This window comes from Trachypithecus francoisi, unplaced genomic scaffold (assembly GCF_009764315.1).
Source record: "Trachypithecus francoisi isolate TF-2019V2 unplaced genomic scaffold, Tfra_2.0 Lachesis_group20, whole genome shotgun sequence".
In the NCBI taxonomy this organism is placed as follows: Eukaryota; Metazoa; Chordata; class Mammalia; order Primates; family Cercopithecidae; genus Trachypithecus; species Trachypithecus francoisi.
Window position 1 is genome coordinate 68,526,364 of NW_022681466.1, and position 23,771 is coordinate 68,550,134.

The window sequence follows — 23,771 nt, forward strand, 5'->3', positions numbered from 1 at the left end:
TCAGTTTGCATTTGTCTGGTGTTCCCTGATTGGATTCAGATGATGCATCTGGGGCAGGAATATGTGGGTAGAGACTGAGAATCATTCACGTAAGTGAGAAAGCGGATACCAGAAGAGGTGGCATTCCAGAGCAGGAGAACGTAGAGAGAGCACACACCCAGGGCGTGGGGAGGCCCAGGGGTGCTTCGGAGCCTGGAGGAGTTGTTACAGTGGCAGTGGACGAGGGCGTCAGTGGACAGGGCCTCTGTGTGGGCAGGGGCTGCTTGCAATATCAGGAAGAAGGTGGATTATGAGGAGAAGAGATGACTCCTTGAACCCCCGAGCTGGTTTAGTGAGCAGAAGTTCCATATATACTATCATTCCTGGGGTGCGTCTGTGACATGCGAGTGGCCTGTGTGACCCTGTGGATGAAGGAGGTTTTGTACCTGCTGAGTTGGAAACATTCCTGGTTAGAGCTTATCCCAAGGAGACTCAGAACCCCTGGAGGGTGGAGGCCTTGTTCTTGCCACCCCTGTGTCCTCTGCACTCAGCATGGGGCCCAGCATCGGGCAAGCACTGGGGAGTGTTTGTTGAGTGAGTACATGACAGAGGGAAGAGGTTCCCTGCAGGCCTCTCCTGCAGCCCACTGGAGCTGGGTGGGCAGAGGTGGCTGTGCCTGTTGGGGCACTGATGTGAGCATGTTTCTTTCCAGGCCTTGGATGTGTGGGCCACCGGCGTCACGTTGTACTGCTTTGTCTATGGGAAGGTGAGTGCTGGGGATGCCAGCAGAGCTGGGGCAGGTCCAGTGAGGCGGGCACAGGCAACAGAGGCAGGCTCTTCCTTTCTGTCCTTAAGTAAAGTGGCTTTTGAAAGAACCCACCTGGCTCCGAGAAGGCTGAGAGAGAAGGGGCTTTTTCTGTCTTCTACTGGTCTCCTGCGGAGGGCTTCTCGCAAAGGAGTTGCAGGACAGCAGACACCCAAGGAAGCGGAGGTGCTGGTGGTGGTGTTGCTACCGCCCCAGCCAGAGTGCTCCCCGTGCCTCTGTCCCTTAATGCGACTCACTTACCGAGCCACGTGTTCACTCCCTTGCTCATTCGTTTGACACATTGTCCTTCACCCCTACCCTGGCTGAGGCCGCACCCTGGGGACACCCGATGCTGACGTGACAGAGATCCCTGCCTGCAGGTGCTCCTGCTCTAGGGACCGCACTAAGGCGCAGGAGGGAATTTCAGTGAACGTGTTCCCAAGCTCCAGGCCCTGGGAGTGGAGGCCTGGCCGCAGGTGGTGGTAATGGCGGTGGGTGCACCCAGCCTGGCCTGGCCTGGCCGCAGATGGCAGTAATGGCAGTGGGTGCACCCAGCCTCATCGCTCCCTCAGCAACTCATTCATTCAGTCAACATTTGTTGAACATTTGCAGTGTGCCAGGCCCTGAACAAATGAGTTGAGGTCCTTCTCATTTAATGGGAGCCCAGAGCTGCCCCCTACCCCTGGCCCCACCAAGGGAGGGGGCTGGTCCCCTGGCACGGGTCAAGGCCCTGGGCCCACATCCTTTGTCTGCCTCTCCACCCCGCAGTGCCCATTCATCGATGATTTCATCCTGGCCCTCCACAGGAAGATCAAGAATGAGCCCGTGGTGTTCCCTGAGAAGTGAGTTGTCCACCCAGGGGACCGAGGGGGCTGCCACCCAGTCCTGGTGTCTGAGTTTTAGCAGAGCTTTTGCCCTTTGAGGACCCCACCCCAGCCTGCAGATAGGAAGGTGGCGGTGCTGTTCCCCGGGAGGGACCCCTGAGTAGAAGGACGGGTGGGACTCTGGAGCCAAGGGTCTCCGCGACATCACTGTACGGATGGGAGCCCTGAGATCCAGGGTTGGCCAGGGATGACCACAGGCATCATTCACACGACTCCTTCACCGCAGGCCTGCCTGGGGTCGGTGGCGCCAGCCCCACCCAGCCCCTGAACTCAAGGGAAACTTCTTCCCCCACTCAGGGTCAGGGAGCCTCAAGATGCCAGTGCGTGCTCCCATTTCACAGATGGAAAGAGGACGCTCTGGAGGAGAGCTGTCAGGGGGCTGGATCTCAAGCCACCCTTCCTCCCCACTCCTCCCGTTGTGCCTGAGGTCTCTGAGCGTAGCAGGGATGTGGGGGAGACCTCTTGCTCATGCGTGGTTCGCCTCATGATGGTTTGGCGACCGTGGCAGCCAGCCTGAGCTCCCTGGCTCCTCTTTTCGGGAGTGCATTTCAGGAGTGAAATGGAGGCCGGGAGCGGTGGCTCACACCTGTAATCCCAGCACTTTGGGAGGCTGAGGTGGGCAGATCACCTGAGGTTAGGAGTTCAAGACCAGCCTGGCCAACACAGTGAAACCCCATCTCTACTGAAAATATAAAAATTAGCCAGGCGTGGTAGGGCGCGTCTGTAGTCCCAGCTACTCGGGAGGCTGAAGCACGAGAATTGCTTGAACCCGGGAGGCGGAGGTTGCAGTGAGCCTGGGCGACAGAGCAAGACTCTGTCTCAGAAAAAAAAAAAAAAAGAAACTGAAATGGGATTTGTCCTTAGCGACTCCTGCTCTCTCCTGCTTATTTCCTATGTGGTCCCCAAGCCCCGCTGAGCCCTCTTCTTCCCTGTCTCTGGGCCTTGTTGCCACCTGCACTCCTTGCCTCATTCAGGCCTCAGGCCCCTCCCCAGACTTGTCTAGCCACCTTCCCCCTGGTCTCACTGCTGCTGGCCTCCCTCCAGTCCAGCCAACACAGTTGGGTGGAGACAGCCCTGACACACAGAGCTCAACAAATCTGCCCACATCTCCGGCCTGAAGTTTGTCTGAGGCTTCTCAAAGCCATGCCCTGGCCCTGGCATTCACGCATCTCCGGGTTCTGCCACCCGCTCATCTGGGGCCGCCTCACTCCCTTTCCCGAGCACCAGCCAGCAGGCCTCTGTCCATTTCCTCCGCATCCTGTGATTGCCTTCCCTCCCGGCCTCCAGAGTTGTACCCCTGGTGCCTCTCTTCCCGCTGTACCCCCTGCCGGTGATGTCTTTCTCCCCAGCCCAGGGATTTTAAAAGGGATGACGCATCTAAGACAACAGGGGGGACCAAAGTCAACAGTCCGGAGAGTGGCTTTCTGCTCCCCAGTCTTGGAAGGATGGGCTCCCCAAGACCACTGGTGGCAAGGAAACTTGCGGTTTGAGCAGAGAGAGCTGGGGCTGATGTGGTCAGAGACTCAGATGGGAGAGACCTGGTGCTGGGCGGCCGCTCCCTCCCATCTGAGTCTCCCATCTCTGCCTGCACTCTTCTGGCTGGCACTGTGCTAGCCTGCTAACCTCCCTGGGCCTCAGTTTCCTCCTCTGTCAGAGAGGATCTTCTCTGGGTGTAGAAGAGGATGAGGTGGTGAGTGGGACTGAAGCCCCTGGTGTCCCATAAAACAACTCTCCTCACCATCTTTGCCACCCAGTGGGGTATCCAGCACCCATGGAACTCTGTGTGTGCCTCTGTCCCAGAGGGAGACTTTACCTCCTGCTCGGGAAAGGCTCTCCAAGCGCTTGGGAAGCTCCCTCCTGCTGTCCGGAACTCCCTCTTCCCATCCGAGGGGCAAGGGTGTGGGGAGGAGAGGTGGACAGGAAGGGGTCCTCATCAGCGATCCCACCCTCCTCTCCTTCCTTCGCCCTCTCCAGGCCAGAGATCAGCGAGGAGCTCAAGGACCTAATCCTGAAGATGCTAGACAAGAATCCTGAGACGAGAATTGGGGTGCCAGACATCAAGGTCGGGGAACTGGAGGTCTTGGGCTGGGCTGGGACACAGAAAACAGGCGTCAGTTTCCCCTTCTGGAGAGATCGACACCAGGATGCATGTGTGCTGGGTTTGGGTCTGTGGACTTTGGACCCCTCCTGGTGATTCTGGTAAAGGCTTGGAGTCCTTTGCTGACAGAATGTCTGCCTATGGCCTGACCTCTCCCCCTCTCCCTGCCCTCTTGGTCCCAACAGTTGCACCCTTGGGTGACCAAGAATGGGGAGGAGCCCCTTCCCTCGGAGGAGGAGCACTGCAGTGTGGTGGAGGTGACAGAGGAGGAGGTGAAGAACTCAGTCAGGCTCATCCCCAGCTGGACCACGGTGGTAAGAGGGCCGGGGTAGATGCTCCCTTGTCCTGGAGGGCCTGGGGGGCCTGAGCCTTGCTCTGTGCCTGCCTCCGTTGGGGGACAGAGGCCTGACTGGCCAGCCAGCTGTGATCCTGGGCCCCTGGAGCCACCATTCTGCTGGAGGTGAGCCCATGTATCAGTTAGACGGCACCTGTGTCTTCCGCAGAGCCCGTAGCAGGAGGTCTTGTGGTCAGGAGACCAGGAGGCTCGGTGAGGAGAGTAACCGATTTAAAGAAATACCAGGCGCAGTGGCTCACACCTATAATCCCAGCACTTTGGGAGACCAAGTCGGGTGGATCACCTGAGGTCAGGAGTTCCAGACCATCCTGGCTAACACGGTGAAACCCCGTCTCTACTAAAAATACAAAAAAAAAAAAAAATCAGCCAGGCATGGTGGTGGGTGCCTGTTGTCCGAGCTACTCGGGAGGCTGAGGCAGGAGAATCGCTTGGACCTGGAAGGCAGAGGTTGTAGTGAGCTGAGATCGTGCCATTGCACTCCAGCCTGGGTGACAGAGCGAGACTCTGTCTCAAAAAAAAATAAAGGAAAGAAAGAAAGAGGCGGCCCTTGCTGGGCGGCAACAGTCACCGTGACTAGAAGAAGCATTTCCTTCCATCCAGACAGTTATTGAACTTCCGTTTTCCAGGCACTGCCGAGGACACGGCAGGGGAATGGCCCGGGCAGCCTTTGGATTGGAGAAGTGGCCCCAAAGTCCACGTCTCAGTTAGATGGTGCCTGTGTCTCCCCAAATCAGTTAGATGGTGTCTGTGTCTCCCCCAGAGCCCACTCACATTTCAGTGTTGCTCTTCTTCCTCTGCTCAGCTTCTGTGTTGGCACTTGGAAGTGGTTCACATAGTACCTGGTGGCCACTTGGGGCCACTGAGAGCCCTGCCCTGCCCCTACCTGAGAGTCAAGTGAGTCAGGGCAAGCACAAGGCCAGGAGCCAGAGCCAGGGCCACTGCCCTTGGCAGGGCCTGGCCTTGTACTTGATCCCCCGCTGCAGGGTCCCGGCCCAGCTAGGACCAGCTGGCTGAATCCCTGCCCTCTATGCTTACTTGGCTCTGTGGGGTCCCTGGAACCAGGCAACTCCCACGGGGTCCCCATGGCCACTTCTCTGGTCTTAGCCACCATCTCCTCTCTCCCAGACCACCGGAAGAACCTCCCACGCTGTCCTTTGCTTCTACTCTCTCTCCCCGTCCCCCCGGTCAATGCTCAACTCAGCACCCAGTATAGTCCTGGTGGCATGAGTGTGTCACCTCCCAGCTCAGAGCCTGCTTCTCACGGGGCTGCCATATCCCTCAGAGTCAGGCCCCCAGCCTGCCCTCCCCCTGCCCTGTTGTTCTGCGGGGCCCCTGCACCGTCCCCGCATCATGCACTGGACTCTGGCCACGTGCCACGGAAAAGGCTGCCCTAGAGTCTTCAGACTTTGCTTCCCTCTGCCTGGGGAGCCCCACCCCCGACTGCCACGGGACCTGCTCCCTCACTTCCCGCAGCTTTTTAAGCCAAGGTCCCCTCCTAGAGAGAAGCAAGCCTTCCCTGCGTCACACCTCATCGCCATTCCTTGTTTTATTTTTTCCTTTCCACTTACTGACATACATATTTGGCTGATTTTTCTTCTTTACTTATCGCCTGTTTCCTGAAACTAGAATATAAGCTATATGATGGCCGGACGCAGTGGCTCACGCCTGTAATCCCAGCACTTTGGGAGGCCAAGGCGGGAGGATCACTTGAGGTCAGGAGTTTGAGAACAGCCTGGCCAACATGGTGAAGCCCCGTCTCTTCTAAAAATACAAAAAATTAGCCAGGTATGGTGGTGGATGCCTGTAATCCCAGCTATTCAGGAGGCTGAGGCAGAAGGATCATTTGAACCCAGGAGGCAGAGGTTGCAGTGAGCTGAGATCGTGCCACTGCACTCCAGTCCTGGGCAACAAGAGCGAAACTCCGTCTCAAAAAAATAAAAAGGCTATAGGGCTACATGAGGGCAAGAATTTTGGCCTCAGTGTGGCCCCAGTGCCTAGAGCAGTGTCCAGCACACGGTAGGCAGCCAGTGGTGTCCAGTGTTGACAGGATGGATGGAGACAGGCGAGTGAGTGAAGGGACTGGCAAGCGTGCTGCTGGCTCTCTGCATGTGTGTGAGTCAGCGTGTCTGTGGGCAGAGCATGGAACCGTCCTTGTCATGAAGGAGGGACAAAGGCAGAGAGCCAGGCTGCGGCAGCTGCCCCCCTCCTGGCAGCCCCCCTGGCTCGGCCACCAGCTGTGGTTCACCGTGCAGTAGCATCTTCTTGGCGTCCTCTCTGTGGCCGGAAGGTGGGAAGGATGGCACAGCATCCTCCATGGCACAGCATCCTCCATGGCATTGCTGCCGTAGCGAGAAGGTATTTTCTTTTCTTTTTTTTTTTTGAGATGGAGTCTCGCTCTGTTGTCCAGGCTGGGGTGCAGTAGCCGGATCTCAGCTCACTGCAAGCTCCGCCTCCCGGGTTCACGCCATTCTCCTGCCTCAGCCTCCCGAGTAGCTGGGACTACAGGCGCCCGCCACCTCATCCGGCTAGTTTTTTTGTATTTTTTAGTAGAGACGGGGTTTCACCGTGTTGGCCAGGATGGTCTCGATCTCCTGACCTCGTGATCCGCCCGTCTCGGCCTCCCAGAGTGCTGGGATTACAGGCTTGAGCCACCGCACCCGGCCGAGAAGGTATTTTCTAATGGACTCCTACTTCCAGCCCTGGCCCTCCCCACTCTCTCAGCCTGGCCTTGTGGCCCCTTCATGGACCGGTCCCGGCCCCCCTCCTCACGCACCAGCGGCACCCAGCTCCTCACCATTCCAGGGCTTTGCCCCCAGCCGCCAGCCCCCATGTTCTCGTCCCTGCCATGTCGTGCTGTGCTGATTGAAATGAGACCCACACTGCGGCCCCCTTGGCAGCTGCTCTCGGGGAATCGGAGCAGAGGTGGCGTGTCTGGGAGCCTGGAGCCTGTGCTCCTCACACCACCATGTCCTCCTCAGATCCTGGTGAAGTCCATGCTGAGGAAGCGCTCCTTTGGGAACCCATTTGAGCCCCAAGCACGGAGGGAAGAGCGATCCATGTCTGCTCCAGGAAACCTACTGGTGTAAGTACTAGTGGGCCGAGGCCTGCCGGGTGCTCCCTGGAGTCGGGTGGGGAGGCCTGAGGCCCATCCTCCCACGCTCACTGTCGTTGGGCCGAGGCCAGAGCCTGGGGACTTGGCCAGGTCTTGGAGTTGGCCCCGTGTGCATCTCTGTCCCCAAGGTTAGTCAGGGCTAGAAGGGACCTTTTGGGCCCAGCCCTTGCTTCATTCCTAGGGCCAGCATCCCTCACATACACGCTTCCAGGGATGAGGAGCTCATGCAACCCCTCCATGGGGCAGGAAGACCCTTCTTCCATGAACCTTGATGTCACTCTCCGACTGGGTCCAGGCCCTCTGGGGCTTCAAATCTGTGGCCTCCTCAGCCCTCGGCAGCCTGGCAGAGGTTTGCAGACAGGCTGATGTCGGCTCCCTGTAGGAGGCTGGTGGGCTGTAGGGGAGGGGCGCTGGCCCCTCTTCCTGGCCCTGGGGACTGTTGGCTGCTCTCCCGAGTGGCCCAGGCTGCCTGCAGCCATTGCTGGGGCTGTGCGCCCAGTCAGCGCTTTGCGAGTGCTTGTCCAGTGAGTAAGCAGGGACAGGCTGGCCCGTGGACCACGGGAGAGGAACCCGCATTTGCAGAGGGCTCCCCACAGTAAGCCATGCCCGTGGATTCGCCACCTCCTGGGAGGGTCCAGAAAAGCAGCTCCTCAAGCCTGTGCGCCTCGTCCTCAGCAGTGCCACCTTCTTCCACTGTAATACAAGCCAGCCTGGGACGCTGATAAGGCCTGCTGGAGTTTGTACACAAACCTGCAGAGAGAAGACGGTCGGGGTCCTGAACCACAGCATGGTCCTGGAACAGCCACTGCCTTCCTCTGGCCCCAGAGGGAAGCTTCAGGGAAGGGGCTGGCAGGGTTGCTTGCCCCACCCTGGCCTGCTCTGTGTGGAAGGCACACTCCCCTTGGCACTCCCAGCGCCAGGCGCCATCCGGGTGCCTTGGCTTTGCACTGTCCGCAGGCCTGTCCGGGACCACCATGTTGGTGTCCGGTGAGGTCTCCCTCTCGTAAGAGGGCCCTTCAGAAGAGTTGGGTCCCCTGGTAGTGGACAAGCTGACATCTGCTCCCTGCTGGAAGTGCTTGCACCCAGGGAGAGTCACATAATGAGGTGTGGGGCCTGGAAGAGGCCTGGAGATCCCAACCGCAGTTTTTCTATCATCTCTTCAGTGAGGTAGTTGTGGCTGGGGGAGGATTCTCTGAATTCATCTAGGAATATAGGCCCCTGATGCTGGAATTGTGCTTAGTGCGTGTGTTGCGGGGGGACATATATAATTTGACATCCAAATGGGGACACTTTTGAGAGTGAAAGGGGAAGCCATTCATAATTGTGCCAGCACGGTGGCTCATGCCTGTAATCCCAGCACTTTGGGAGATCAAGGCAGGACTGCTTGAGCCCAGGAGTTCAAGACCAGCCTGGGCAACGTAGCAAGACCCCATCTCTATAAAAAAAAATTAAAAATTAGCTGAACGTGATGGTGGATGCCTGTAGTCCTAGATACTCAGGAGGCTGAGGTGGGAGGATTGCTTGAGTCTGGGAGGTGGAAGTTGCAGTGAGCCAAGATTGCACCACTGTACTCCAGCCTGGGTGACAAAGCCAGACCCTGTCTAAAATATATATATATATAATAATTATGCCAGGACAACAGGTGGAATCAGGACTGTGTCCAGTAAACCTGGACACCTGGTCCCTCTGACTCAGAGCCTATGGTCCAGCACCCTCTAGTGGTGGGACAAGCCAGACACAGGATAAAGACGGTACCTAGGTTGTACCTGGCAAACAGAGTGACAAGATTGGGCTTAATACTTTCCAGCTATAAAATTATAGAATTCTGTGACCCAAGTTTAATTTGGCGGTAGAGCTTTTATTTTTCAATAGAGATGGAGTCTTGCCATGTTGCCCAGGCTGAACTTGAACTTCTGGCCTCTAGCAATTTGTCCACCTCGGCCTCCCAAAGTGCTGGGATTACATGCATGAGCCACCACACCCTGTCTCTAGGTCTAACTTTGAAAGTAGATTTTACCTCATCATCAAGTCCCAATATTTATCCTTGATAGACTGTTTTGGTTTTTTTGTTTATTTGTTTGTTTTCAGACGGAGTTTCACTCTTGTTGCCCAGGCTGGAGGGCAATGGCGCAATCTCGGCTCACTGCAACCCCTGCCTCCTGCATTCAAGCAATTCTCCTGCCTCAGCCGCCCAAATAGCTGGGATTACAGGTGCATGCTACCACCACACCGGCTAATTTTTCTATTTTTATTAGAGACGGGATTTCACCATGTTGGCCAGGCTGGTCTTGAACTCCTGACCTCAGGTAATCTGCCCACCTCAGCCTCCCAAAGTGCTGGGATTATAGGTGTGAGCCACTGTGCCTGACCATAAACTGTTTTTTATACTTTGGGATAATTGTAGAAACTCTGTAGTAGAGTTAAGTGGGGTTGGTCCTTTTTAAAGATATCAAAACCCATTTACTGATTATTTTTTTAAAAAGACATTTTGGGAGGAAAATTAAACACATAAATCTGTTGAATATGTAACAGAAGACTAAGACTGATAGATGGACTCTGCCCTGTGAACAAAGCAAAGAAAAAAGCAAAATGAAAGCCCCTCTACCCAGATCTGCTGGGGGCCGACTGAGGTCAATACAGAAGACCCTCAGGCCAGGCACGGTGGCTCACGCCTGTAACCCCAACACTTTAGGAGGCTGAGGTGGGTGGATCACGTGAGCCCGGAGTTTGAGACCAGCCTGGGCAACATGGTGAAACCCTGTTTTTATAGAGATAAAAAAATTAGGCTGCCAGGTGCGGTGGCTCAAGCCTGTAATCCCAGCACTTTGGGAGGCCGAGACGGGCAGATCACGAGGTCAGGAGATCTAAACCATCCTGGCTAATATGGTGAAACCCCGTCTCTACTAAAAAAATACAAAAAACTAGCCGGGCGAGGTGGCGGGCGCCTGTAGTCCCAGCTACTCGGGAGGCTGCGGCAGGAGAATGGCGTGAACCCAGGAGGCGGAGCTTGCAGTGAGCCGAGATCGCGCCACTGCACTCCAGCCTGGGCGGCAGAGCGAGACTCCGTCTCAAAAAAAAAGAAAATTACCTGGGTGTAGTGGCATGTGCCTGTAGTCTCAGCTACTCAGGAGGCTGAGGTGGGAAGATCGCTTGAGCCTGGGAGGCAGAGGTTGCAATGAGCTGAGATCGCGCCGCTGCACTCCAGCCTGCACGACAGAGCAAGACCCTGTCTCAAAACAACAACAACAAAACTACACACACAGAGAGAAGGCCCTTGACCAGGCTGATAGAAGATGTAGGGAAGTCAGCTGGGTCAGACTGTGAGAGGCTCCAGAGGCTGTGCTGGGAGGTTTAGACTTCATCTCTGGTCAATGGGGGGCCACGGAGGTATTGTGGGCTGAGGCTGGGGGCTGGGAGACCGCCAAGGAGCAATTGCTGTGATGCAGAGAGGCCAGAGGGAGGCCAAGCTTGGGGCAGTGGGTGAAGGAGGCTTTGAGAGATTCTGGGATTCAAATTCCTTTATGTGTGAGGGAGAGTATCTCCCTGAGGGTATATTCTGACCCTGATGTCCCCTGAACAGGAAAGAAGGATGTGGCGAAGGGGGCAAGAGCCCAGAGCTCCCCGGCGTCCAGGAAGACGAAGCTGCATCCTGAGCCCCTGCATGCACCCAGGGCCACCCGACAGCATACTCATCCCGCGCCTCCAGAGGCCCACCGCCCTCATGCAACAGCTGCCCCCGCGGGCAGGGGGCTGGGGACTGCAGCCCCGCTCCCGCCCCTCCCCCATCGTGCTGCATGACCGCCACGCACGCACGTCCAGGGACAGGACTGGAATGTATGTCATTTGGGGTCTTGGGGGCAGGGCTCCCACGAGGCCATCCTCCTCTTCCTGGCCCTTCTTGGCTTGACCCATTCTGTGGGGAAACCAGGTGCCCATGGAGCCTCAGAAACGCCACCCGGCTGGTTGGCATGGCCCAGGGCAGGAGCAGAGGCAGGAGACCAAGATGGCAGGTGGAGGCCTGGCTTACTGCAACTGAAGAGACCTCCCGCTGGGGCCGGGCAGGCCTGGCTCAGCTGCCACAGTCATATGGTGGAGAGGGGGGTACCCTGCCCACCTTGGGGTGGTGGCACCAGAGCTCTTGTCTACTCAAATGCTGGTGTGCGGGCTCGGACCCCTCACTGGGGAGAGGGCCAGTGTTGGAGAATTCTGATTCCTTTTTTGTTGTCTTTTGTTTTTAACCTGGGGGTTCAGGGGAGAGGCCCTGCTTGGGAACATCTCACGAGCTTTCCGACAGCTTCGGTGGTTCCCAGCACACCCCACCATTATTTGGCAGCCGAGTGGACGGAGCTAACATTCCGCGTTATCTGGAAAGTGGGCTGAACGGAATCAAGCTCTGAGCAGAGGCCTGCAGCGGAAGCACACATTGTCCCTGCCCATCTCGCTCCCTCCCTTGATGGTTCCCCAGAGCTGAGGCTGGAGAGGACACCGGCGCTGACTTTGACTGAGGGCCACGGACGCGACAGGCCTGTGGCCCTGCACGTGCTGAAATAACTGGAACCCAGCCTCTCATCCTACACTGGCCTACCCATCTGGCCCCAAGAGCTGCACTCACATTCCTACAATGAAGGACACACTGTCCAGGCTGGAGGGATCACGAGACACAGAACCTGGAGGGGCGTGCACGCCGGCAGGTGGCCTCTGCGGCAGCTGCCTCACCCTGAGGACATCAGCAGTCAGCCTGCTCAGAGCGGGGGTGCTGGAGCGCGTGCAGACACAGCTCTTCCGAAGCAGCCTTCGCCTTCTCTCTGGGATCAGTGTCTGGCTGGCCGGCTTGGCGTTTGCTGACCAAATGCTCATAGAGGTGGACCCCCACAGGGAAATCACACAGGACTCGGACACTGCCCTGGAAACGTGGATGGACGAGGGATTTTGGCCACAGGGGTGGGTTTCCCGTTGGAGGAGGGCTTGTTTGGAGAAGGGAGGCTGGCTGGGGGAGAAACCCGGATCCCGCTGCATCTCCGCGCCCGTGGGTGCATGTCGCCTCTCCACGCGCACACGCATGCGCGTGCCCATCTGCTGCACACAGCTCACTCGTATGTCCTGCACTGGTACACGCATCTGTAATACAGTTTCTACGTCTATTTAAGGCTATAGGAGCCCGAATGTGCTCCGTTGTCAATGGGTCCACGTTTCTCCCCGGCTCCTCTGTGCTAAGGCAGAGTGTGGCCCGGGGCTTAAGAAGTTATTCGGTACTGTTTTTAAGAACACTTTTATAGAGTTAGTGGAAGGCAAGTGAAGAGCCAATCACTGATCCCCAAGTGTTTCTTGAGCATCTCTGAGCGTCTGGTCTGGGGGGACCACATCGATCGGACCCACCCTTGGAAAGCTCTGCGGGGTGGGCGCAGTTGGGATGCTCACCCCGTCACTGAGGGTTCTGGTTGGCGTTGTCGTTTCTGAATGTAGCACAAGCGATGAGCAAACTCTATAAGAGTGTTTTAAAAATTAACTTCCCAGGAAGTGAGTTACAAACAATAAAAGCCCTTTCTTGAGTTAAAAAAAAAAAAAAAAAAGGCTTGTGTGTACATTTTCTGCATCTGGATCCATGTTCTTTCTTTCCCAGCAGCTGGAACAGCTGGCTTTGTTGAATTTTCTGGAAGCGCCTGAGGCACCCTAAGTCCCTGAGCAGGACAGTGGTGAGAGGTGCTCTTGGGGAAGGGAGGGAGAGGGAAGGGCTGGCTCAGGAGGTGACGGGGCTGCCGTCCAGGGTACAGCTGAGGCTCCTGGGTGGGTCCGTGGCCACTCCTTGGGAAGAACTGCCTGATCTCAGGGGCTCAGGAGGCCAAGGTCTGGTCCAGGTAGGAGCCATAGCCGCTTCTCTTGGGGCAGAGGTCCCTATGGTGTCACAGGAGGTCACTGGGAGCCCAGTGACCTCCCATCTCCACTTAGCCTTGGAGACTGGTAGACTTTTAGGACCCCGCACCTCTGTTCCCATGGTACGGCCCTCCAGGGCAGTGATGAAAAGAGTCATCATTGAGGTCACACAGGCCTGAGCTTGAATCCAAGCTTTGCTACTTAAACAGTGTGTGATCTTTGGCAGGTCATTGGAGGAGCCTCTGTTCCCTTATTGGTATAATGGGAATACTCCCGTGGGGTATTGTTTGTTTGTTTGTTTGGGTTTTTTTGAGACTTGCTCTGTTGCCCAGGCTGGAGTGCAATGGTGCGATCTCGGCTCACTGCAACCTCCGCCTCCTGGGTTCAAGCGATTCTCCTGCCTCAGCCTCCCGAGTAGCTGGGACTACAGGTGCCCGCCGCCACGCCCCGGCTAATTTTTTGTATTTTTAGTAGAGACGGGGTTTCACCATGTTGGCCAGGCTGGTCTTGAACTCCTGACTTCAGGTGATCCTCCCGCCTCGGCCTCCCAAAGTGCTGGGATGACAGGCGTGAGCCACCACGCCCACCTCCCATGGGGTTTGAATGCAAAAAATGCAAACTTTTTCTTCTGCTCTCACAGCACAGCAGTGAACACAGAAGACTTCTGAGACCAACTGTGTGGAGTGCCCCCTCCCCCATATCCCTTCTGCAGCAAACACCAGCTGGGTGTCTTCTAACTCAATTCTCACACTGTCTACTCGGAAACAGTATCAGATCCCACAGGTTGACACAAGCCCACAAGACAGTCCCTCAGTCAGACACCAGTCACAAGTCCAGCCTCTGGAGTTTCTGTCCCACTGGCTTCGAGTTGGGGTTCCCACAACCCTCTCTTTGGGTTTGATTAACTCAAGTGTCCACTCAAGGGATGCCAGTAGGATGTGGCCAGGATGAAAAGAAGCAGACGGACATGAGGGATATGCGGGAGGCCAGAGTGACAAGACCATGCGTGGGCTGGCCATGCAGGTGGGAGAGGAAGGGGTTGGGGGTCCCCCAAGCTTCCAGGCAGAAGCTCCCCAGACACCAAGACCAGTAAGCCCATCTTGTTCTCATTTCTTCCCCACCACTGGAGCCCCTCAAATGCAGCCCTCTCCATCTCTCGCCTCCTTACTGGTCTCCTAGCCTTGGTCCTTGGCCCTCTGGTCCATGCCCTCCCTGGCTGCCCGAGTGATCTTTCTGAGCACCCACCTGACCATGCCCCTCTCAGAACCCTGCCATGGTCCCCATGGTGCTCGGCCTGGTGCTCAAGGCCCCGCCAGCCCCTCTGGATGCCCTCCCCACTCCTGTCCCACCCTCTTGCCTGGCTCCCATTGCTCTTCAGGCCCGCCCATTCCTGCAGGACACTGCCTCCCCTCAATCCCTGCCTCTGCTTGTCAAGGTTGACTCCACCCTCCAAGGTCTATTCAGCAGCTGGAAAAATCCCTCGGTGGGTTCATCGAAATGGTCACCAGATCGATGCAGAATTGCAGCACAGGAGGGCACCCGCTAAACTTCTCACTCGGTCCGCCTAAGGCACTGGAGCGTTCACAGGGACGAGATTCTCCGTGCCCTTAGGCGCTCCAGCTTCTTTAAGGCAATCTGTGCCAATATCCATCTACCTCCCTGCGAAACACACCCCAAAGCTAAGAAAGGCCTCCCCACTGCAGTCGGCCTGCTCCCTCCACCCCAACCCCCAACTCCCCATTCAGTTCAAAGGGGCAGTTCTAGAATCTCTGAGGGAGTTTTTTAAAAATCCTCATGCCTAGGTCCCACCTTCAGAGATTCTGGTTCAAATGGTCAAGGATGTAGTCTGGGTGTCAGGATCTTTTTTAAAAATGTATTTTATATTTAAAAAATTGTTTTAGGCCGGGCGCGGTGGCTCAAGCCTGTAATCCCAGCACTTTGGGAGGCCGAGACGGGCGGATCACGAGGTCAGGAGATCGAGACCATCCTGGCTAACCTGGTGAAACCCCGTCTCTACTGAAAAATAAAAAAAAATTAGCCGGGCGAGGTGGCGGGCACCTGTAGTCCCAGCTCCTCGGGAGGCTGAGGCAGGAGAATGGTGTAAACCCGGGAGGCGGAGCTTGCAGTGAGCTGAGATCCAGCCACTGCACTCCAGCCTGGGCGACAGAGCGAGACTCCGTCTCAAAAGAAAAAAAAAAAAAATTGTTTTAGCAGTTTTAGGTTTTTAGAAAAATTGAGCAGAAGATACAGACAGGGCTGGGAGTGGTGGCTCACGCCTGTAATCCCAGCACTTTGGGAGGCCGAGGCGGGTGGATCACTTGAGGTTAGGAGTTTGAGACCAGCCTGGCCAACATGGTGAAACCCCGTCTCTACTAAAAATACAAACATTAGCCAGGCGTGGTGGCGGGTACCTGTAATCCCAGCTACTCAGGAGGCTGAGGCAGCAGAATTGCTTGAACCCAGGAGGTAGAGGTTGCAGTGAGCTGAGATCACGCCATTGCACTCCAGCCTGGGCAACAGAGTGAGACCCTTTGAAAAAAAAAAAGAAATAAAAGAAAAGAAAGAAGGAAGGACAGACAGTTCCCATATATCCCCTCAACTGCCACCTCCCGCTGCCCAATTTCTCTTATTATTAACATCTTGCATTGGGATACATTTGCTTCCATTTATGAGCCAATCTTGAGACATTATTGTTAACCAAAGTCCACAGATTACATTAGGACTCACTGAGTTGTGCTATTCTATGGGTTTTAACAAATGTATAATGACATGTATTCACCATTACAGTGTCACATACAATAGTTTTGCTGTGGCCAGATGTGGTGGCTCACGCCTATAATCCCAGCACTTTGGGAGGCCCAGGCAGGCAGATCACAAAGTCACGAGTTCAAGACCAACATGGCCAATATGGTGAAACTCCGGCTCTTAAAAATATAAAAATTACCCGGGCATGGTGATGGGTGCTTGTATTCCCAGCTACTCCGGAGGCTGAGGCAGGAGAATCACTTGAACGCGGGAAGCAGAGGTTGCAGTGAGCCGAGATCGCACCACTGCACTCCAGGCCTGGGCGACAGTGTGAGACTCCATCTCAAAAAAAAAAAAAAAAAAAAAAAAATAGTTTCGCTGCCCTAAAAATCCTGTCCTTTACCTATTCATCTCTCCCCCTCCCTTCTTCCTTTATTAAATGACTCATCTTTTTACTGTCTACTGTCTCCATAGATTTGCCTTTTCCAGAATGTCATATTGTTGGAATCATACAGTATGTAACCTTTTCAGCTTCCCAGGTGATTTTTTTTTTTTTTTTTTTTTTGAGGCGGAGTCTCGCTCTGTCACCCAGACTGGAGTGCAGTGGCCGGATCTCAGCTCACTGCAAGCTCCGCCTCCCGGGTTTATGCCATTCTCCTGCCTCAGCCTCCCGAGTAGCTGGGACTACAGGCGCCCGCCACCTCGCCCGCTAGTTTTTTTGTATTTTTTTTAGTAGAGACGGGGTTTCACCGTGTTAGCCAGGATGGTCTCGATCTCCTGACCTCGTGATCCGCCCGTCTCGGCCTCCCAAAGTGCTGGGATTACAGGCTTGAGCCACCGCGCCCGGCCTTTTTTTTTTTTTTTTTTGAGACAGAGTCTCGCTCTGTTACCCAGGCTGGAGTGCGGTGGTGCAGTCTTGGCTCACTGCAACCTCTGTCTCCCAGGTTCAAGTGATTCTCCTGCCTCAGGCTCCCAAGTAGCTGGGATTACAGGTGCCCATCACCACGCCTAGCTAATTTTTTGTATTTTTAGTAGAGACGGGGTTTCACCATGTTGGCCAGGCTGGTCTCGAACTCCTGACCTTGTGATCCGCCTGCCTTGGCCTTCCAAAGCACTGGGATTACAGGCATGAGCCACCGACAGCAGGGGTGACATGAATAGCCCTGGTCTAGAATTTGGTAAAGGGAGGTGGTAGCTCTGGGGCTCTGTGTTACTAAATCTAGTATGGGCAAAAGTCTCATTTCCTTTTGATACGTCCATCTGTCTATCATCCATCCATCCATCCTTCAATCTTTGTCCCAGGCCTTCTGTAACCAGGCTCTGAGTTAGACACTAAGCCAAACCATCACTGTTGCTGCTTTCATGGTTCTCACATTCTGCTGCAGCAGACAGACATGAATCAAGTTGCCATGCAGGTGCTTGGATGATTTTGAAGTGATGGGCACTTTATAGGAAAGGCTTGTGGTGAGTAGCTCTCTGAGGGTAGTTAGGAAGGCTTCCCAGAGCAAGGAAGGTTCCAGCTGTGACCTGAAGTTGAGACAGAACTCACTAGACCAAGTGAAGGAGGGAGAAGAAAGCTCTGAGCAGGGAGCCTGGCTTGTGCAAGGGCCTGTGGGAGGAGGGAGCTTGGTGCTTTCCAAGAACTGAAGTGATGCTAGGAGTGAGGAGAGAGTCGTGAGAGATGAAGCTGGAGAGTAGACAGGGGCTGCAGCATGTGTGCTGAAAAGACACATCACTCAAGCCAGGCACCGTGGCTCATGTTTGTCAGCCGGGTGCGGTGGCTCACGCTTGTAATCCAGATGTGGTGGCTCATGCTTGTCATCCCAGCACTTTGGGAGGCCAAGACAGGGGGATCTCATGAGCCCAGGAATTCAAGACCGGCCTGGGCAACAAACTGAGACCCCATCTTACAAAAAACAAAAACTAGCTGGATGTGGTGGTACAGGCCTGTGGTTCCAGCTACCTAGGAGGCTGAGGCAGGAGGATCGCTTGAGCTCAGGAGGTCGAGGCTGAGGGAGCCAAGATGGCACCATTGCACTCCAACCTGGGCAACAGAGCAAGAACCTGTCTCAAACAACAACAGCAACAACAACAATAAAGATTTCTCTGGTTACGGTGTAGAAGGACGGGAGTAGAAGGACCAGAAAAACAGAGCAGTGAGGAGGCTGTGGCAGTGTCCACTCAAGGGATGCTAGTAGGATGTGGCCAGGATGAAAAAAAGTAGACGGACATGAGGGATATGCGGGAGGCCAGAGTGACAAGACCATGCACGGGTTGGCCATGCGGGTGGGAGAGGAAGGGGTTGGGGGGCCCCCCAAGCTTCCAGCCATGCCCACCTGGATTGACTGTGGTGCTGATCAGAGAGTGAGGGAACACAGGAATGGACCCGCCTTGCTACATTCAAAGGAAGACATCCAGGAGGCAGCTGGACGTGAGGATCTGGAGCTCAAGGGAGAGGCGAGAACTGGAAATGGAGACGCGGGGGCCCTCAGCATGTGGATGGCTGTGGAGTTGGAAGCCATGCGTGTGGCGAGCTAGCTGAGGCAGTGCGAAGAAAGGGGCCCAGAATTGAGCCCTGGCAGAATGCCACTGTTGCGGAAGTTGGAAGAACCCGCAAAGGCCCTAGGGCAGGAGCGGTGGAGAAAAAAAAGAAAACCAAGACTGGCATGATCACAGCAGAGTGGCATGATCACAGCAGAGCCTGTGTGGTTTCAGGAACTGGGAGTGGCCCTCAGCGTCCATGATGCCGAGTGCTCAAGGGAGGTGAGGGGGAAGGTCTAGAAAGTGAGAGACATAGCCGGGCACAGTGGATCATGCCTATAATCCCAGCACTTTGGGAGGCTGAGGCGGGTGGATCATGAGGTCAGGAGTTCGAGACCAGCCTGGCCAACATGGTGAAACTCCATCTCTACTAAAAATGCAAAAATTAGCCAGGCCTGGCGGCGGTGCCTATAATCCCAGCTACTTGGGAGGCTGAGGCAGGAGAATCGCTTGAACCCGGGAGGTGGAGGTTGTAGTAAGCTGAGATCACACCACTGCACTCCAGCCTGGGCAACAGAGCAAGACTCTGTCTTGGGGGTGGGGGGAAGAAAGTGAGGGAGATGGAGACAGGGAGAATGGAGAAAGTGAGGGAAGACGGTCCTTGCAAGAATTTAACTACGGCCAGACGCAGTGGCTCACGCCTATAATCCCAGCACTTTCAGATGCTGAGGTAAGTGGATCACCTGAGGTCAGGAGTTCAAGACCAGCCTGGTCAACATGGTGAAACCCTGTCTCTACTAAAAATACAAAAACATTAGCCCAGCGTGGTGGCAGGCGCCTGTAATCCCAGCTACCCTGGAGGCTGAAGCAGGAAGATTGCTTGAACACGGGAGGTGGAGCTTTGCAGTGAGCTAAGATCGCACCACTGCGTTCCATCCTGGGCGGCAGAGACAGATTCCACCTCAAAAGAAAAACAAAAAAACAAACAAACAAGAATTTAGCTATGCAGTGGATGGGGCACATAGATACAGCGCCCCCACCAGGGTCAGCTGCCTCAGGATCTTTTCTTCAACCACGGAAACTTTTCCTCAATGACTGACCTGCACATGTTCCAAGGACAGCTGTGAACTGAGGAGTGTGAGGCGTGGGGGGCACCCAACCTCAAACTGCACTAAAGAACATCCCCGGCCAGGCACGGTGGCTTGTGCCTGTAATGCCAGCACTTTGGGAGGCCGAGGCGGGAGGATCACGAGGTCAGGAGATCGAGGCCACCGTGGTTAACACAGTGAAACCCCGTCTCCACTAAAAATACAAAAAAACTAGCCGGGCGAGGTGGCGGGCACCTGTAGTCCCAGCTACTCAGGAGGCTGAAGCAGGAGAATGGCGTGAACCCGTGAGGCGGACCTTGCAGTGAGCAGAGATCGTGCCGCTGCACTCCAGCCTGGGCGACAAGCAAGACCCTGTCTCAAAAAAAAAGAAAAAACACTCCGGCCTGGGCGACGAGCAAGACTCTGTCTCAAAAAAAAAAAACAAAAAAAAACATCCCTGCTTCAATCAGTGGGGCATCGGCTCAGGCCAGTGCACCAGGTTACCAGCCCTCAGGGAGCATCTGATTTCACCTGAGGAGCTCACATTACCTTTCCATGGCTTTTCCCTGTGCCCCTCCAGGAGAAGTAGGATTCCATTATTTTTATTCCCCTCCTTACTGGGTAAGAGAGGAAAGGAGTAAGCAGAGGGAGATGGCTAGGCATGGTGGTTCACAGCTATAATCCCAGCACTTTGGGAGACTGAGGCAGGTGGATCACAAGGTCAGCAGTTCGAGACCAGCCTGGCCAAGATGGTGAAAACCCGTCTCTACTAAAAATACAGAGTTGCCTGGCATGGTGGCACGTGCCTGTAATCCCAGCTACTCAGGAAGCTGAGGCAGAGAGTTGCTTAAAACCTGGGAGGCGGAGGCTGCAGTGAGCCAAGATCGTGCCACTGCACTCCAGCCTGGGCAACAAAGTGAGACTCCAGCTAAAAAAAAAATATATATCCAGGCTTTGGAAATAGGAAAAAGGAAAATGCCCTCTTGGTACTGTGCCAGGTGTTATCTGCCTGGGGAACCATCTGATTCTCTACAGATGTATAGCTTTGTCTGACTTCTTTTTTTTTTTTTTTGGAGACGGAGTCTTGCTCTGTCGCCCAGGCTGGAGTGCAGTGGCCGGATCTCAGCTCACTGCAAGCTCCGCCTCCCGGGTTTACGCCATTCTCCTGCCTCAGCCTCCTGAGTAGCTGGGACTACAGGCGCCAGCCACCTCGCCCGGCTAGCTTTTTGTATTTTTTTAGTAGAGACGGGGTTTCACCGTGTTAGCCAGGGTGGTCTCAAACTCCTGACCTCGTGATCCGCCCGTCTCGGCCTCCCAAAGTGCTGGGATTACAGGCTTGAGCCACCGCGCCCGGCCTGTCTGACTTCTTATGCACTATTGATTAGGGTATTTTACAACTGAGAGTAGTGGTTTATAGAAAATTCATAACTGCCGGGCGCGGTGGCTCAAGCCTGTAATCCCAGCACTTTGGGAGGCCGAGATGGGCGGATCACAAGGTCAGGAGATCGAGACCCTCCTCGCTAACCCAGTGAAACCCCGTCTCTACTAATAAATACAAAAAACTAGCCGGGCGAGGTGGCGGGCGCCTGTGGTCCCAGCTACTCGGGAGGCTGAGGCAGGAGAATGGCGGGAACCCGGGAGGCAGAGCTTGAAGTGAGCTGAGATCGAGCCACTGCACTCCAGCCTGGGGAACAGAGCGAGACTCTGTTTCAAAAAAAGAAAAGAAAAAGAAAATTCATAACAAGCGGCCGGGCGCGGTGACTCACGCCTGTAATCCCAGCACTTTGGGAGGCCAAGGCGGGCGGATCACAAGGTCAGGAGATTGAGACCATTCTGGCTAACATGGTGAAACCCTATCTCTACTAAAAATACAAAAAAAAAAAAAAAAAAAAAAATTAGCCGGGCATGGTGGCGGGTGCCTGTAGTCCCAGCTACTCGGGAGGCTGAGGCAGCAGAATGGCGTAAACCCAGGAGGCGGAGCTTACAGTGAGCCGAGGTTGCATCACTGCACTCCAGCCTGGGCGACACAGCGAGACTCTGTCTCAAAAAAAAAAAAAAAAAGAAAATTCATAACGAGTAAATAATTCCTGTCCAGTAGTAATGCAAATGTTTTCTGTCTGGTGGTAAAGGGAATCCTGGAGATTCTAGTTTCTTGCCTTATAGGACATTAACTTGCCTTGTCAAATTCATCTTAGCATTCCTTTGACTGACCAATTACATATTCATTCAGGTTCCCCTTCGAACTATTCTTAACGTTTCTACTGGTTTCCCCATTTACTAATGACTGGATAACAGCTTTGACGTGTTCATTTGACATCTGTTTGAGAGTCACATTTTTATTTATTTATTTATTTATTTATTTTTTGAGACGGAGTCTCGCTCTGTCGCCCAGGCTGGAGTGCAGTGGCCAGATCTCAGCTCACTGCAAGCTCCGCCTCCGGGTTTACGCCATTCTCCTGCCTCAGCCTCCGAGGAGCTGGGACTACAGGCGCCCGCCACCTCGCCCGGCTAGTTTTTTTTGTATTTTTTTAGTAGAGACGGGGTTTCACCGTGTTAGTCAGGATGGTCTCGATCTCCTGACCTCGTGATCCACCCGTCTCGGCCTCCCAAAGTGCTGGGATGACAGGCTTGAGCCACCGCGCCCGGCCGAGAGTCACGTTTTTTAACTTTTTGAAAATGAGCCTTTACCACCTTCCTAAAATCTCTGTGGCTCCAACTGAGCAGGGCTGCACTGCGAGCGAACAGGAAAGGGGGTGGGAGACAGTGAGTAAGGTGACCACAAAGAGCAAAGCACAGAGGGCTTTCCTGACAAGTGCTAGGAGTCTTGATGATTGCCCGATGTCCCGGCTTGTCCTGGACTCCTCATGTACCTGCCAGCTGGTGTGCCAGGGCGCTGGGGCTCTTCTGAATGGCACCAAACTGCAACGCTGAATCCTCACTGAATTGAGTCCTCAAGCAACAAGGCTCCTCCCCAGCAGGGAGAAGGGCCTGCCCAACCTTCCTCTCCCATCCCCTAACCCCACAGACCTAGTAATGGTGGGAGCTGTGACTGTCACCTATAGCTGGCCACCCCAACTACACATTTTGCTCAAAATTACACACACACACACACACACCCGCATGCATTCTATGTATGCATTCAACCCAATTTTTTAAAATTTATTTTGGAGACAGAGTCTTGCTCTGTCGCCCAGGCTGGAGTGCAGTGGCGCAATGTCAGCTCACTGCAACCTCCACCTCCTGGGTTCAAGTGATTCTCCTGCCTCAGCCTCCCGAGTAGTGCATGCCACCACGCCCAGCTATTTTTTTTGTTTGTTTTGTTTTTAGTGGAGATGGGGTTTCACCATGTTAGCCAGGATAGTCTCAATCTCCTGACCTTGTGATCTGCCCACCTTGGCCTCCCAAAGTGTTGGGATTACGGGCATAAGCCACCGTGCCCGGCCTCAACCCGATTTTTAAAACTACTTTGTGTCCCATTCGTCAAATAAAACTAGTCCTCTAAACAGCTGTGTCTTGTGTTTATCCTAAGATTTAGCCCAAATTTAAGAAAAACTATGATGTAGTCCAAAATTAAGAAAAACCACCCCTTCTGTTGGACCCTGTATCTACATATAAATTATCACATTTAATCCTCACAACCTCCTTTGGAGGTAGGTAATGGTCCATTTTACTGATGAAGGAACTGAAACTCCAAAGTGCTAAGCAGCTTGCCTAAGGTCACACATGGTGGATGGGGCAGGGCCAGCCAGCTTGAAACCCAGGTGTGTCCGATGCTGACCATGCTCTTCCTTGGTTTATCATTATTTGCTCCTCCATGGTCAGCACTGATAGGGCCTCAGAGACTGTAGGGTTTCACCCATGCCCTCCTCAGATGCGAAAACAGACCCAAAAACCTGTCCAAGGCTACCCAGGGAGGAAGATGCAAAATCAGGACTCAGGCCAGGCACGGTGGCTCACGCCTGTAATCCCAGAACTTTGGGAGGCCGAGGCAGGTGGATGGCTTGAGGTTAGGAGTTTGAGACCAGCTTAGCTAACATGGTGAAAGTCTGTCTCTACAAAAAAGAAGAAAGAGAAAGAAAGAAAGAAAAAGAAAGAAAGGAAGGAAGGAAGGAAGGAAGGAAGGAAGGAAGGAGAGGGAGGAAGGAAGAAAAAGAGAAATGAAGAAAAGAAAGGGAAGAAAGGAAGGAAGAAAAAAGAAAGGAAGAAAGGAAGGAAGGAAGGAAGAACGAACGAACGAACGAACGAACGAACGAAAGAAAGAAAGAAAGAAAGAAAAGAAAGAAAGAGAGAAAGAAAATCAGGACTCAGAACCTAACAGCTGATCAGTGACACCTCGGGACGCCTAGACAACCC

General features: G+C 54.4%; 1 protein-coding gene across 1 annotated transcript in view; it reads left to right on the forward strand.

Annotated features, from left to right (window-relative positions):
• The window catches only part of CAMKK1 (calcium/calmodulin dependent protein kinase kinase 1), a 33,366-nt gene extending 20,576 nt beyond the window's left edge, over nt 1–12,790 (forward strand). Inside the window, exons 11-16 of the mRNA XM_033185065.1 lie at nt 692–745; nt 1,553–1,626; nt 3,643–3,730; nt 3,952–4,080; nt 7,100–7,203; nt 10,814–12,790. Coding sequence (XP_033040956.1) covers nt 692–745; nt 1,553–1,626; nt 3,643–3,730; nt 3,952–4,080; nt 7,100–7,203; nt 10,814–10,886 — 522 coding nt within the window. The 3' untranslated portion in view covers nt 10,887–12,790. The remainder of the gene's footprint in view (nt 1–691; nt 746–1,552; nt 1,627–3,642; nt 3,731–3,951; nt 4,081–7,099; nt 7,204–10,813) is intronic.
• The last annotated feature ends 10,981 nt before the right edge of the window (nt 12,791–23,771 follow it).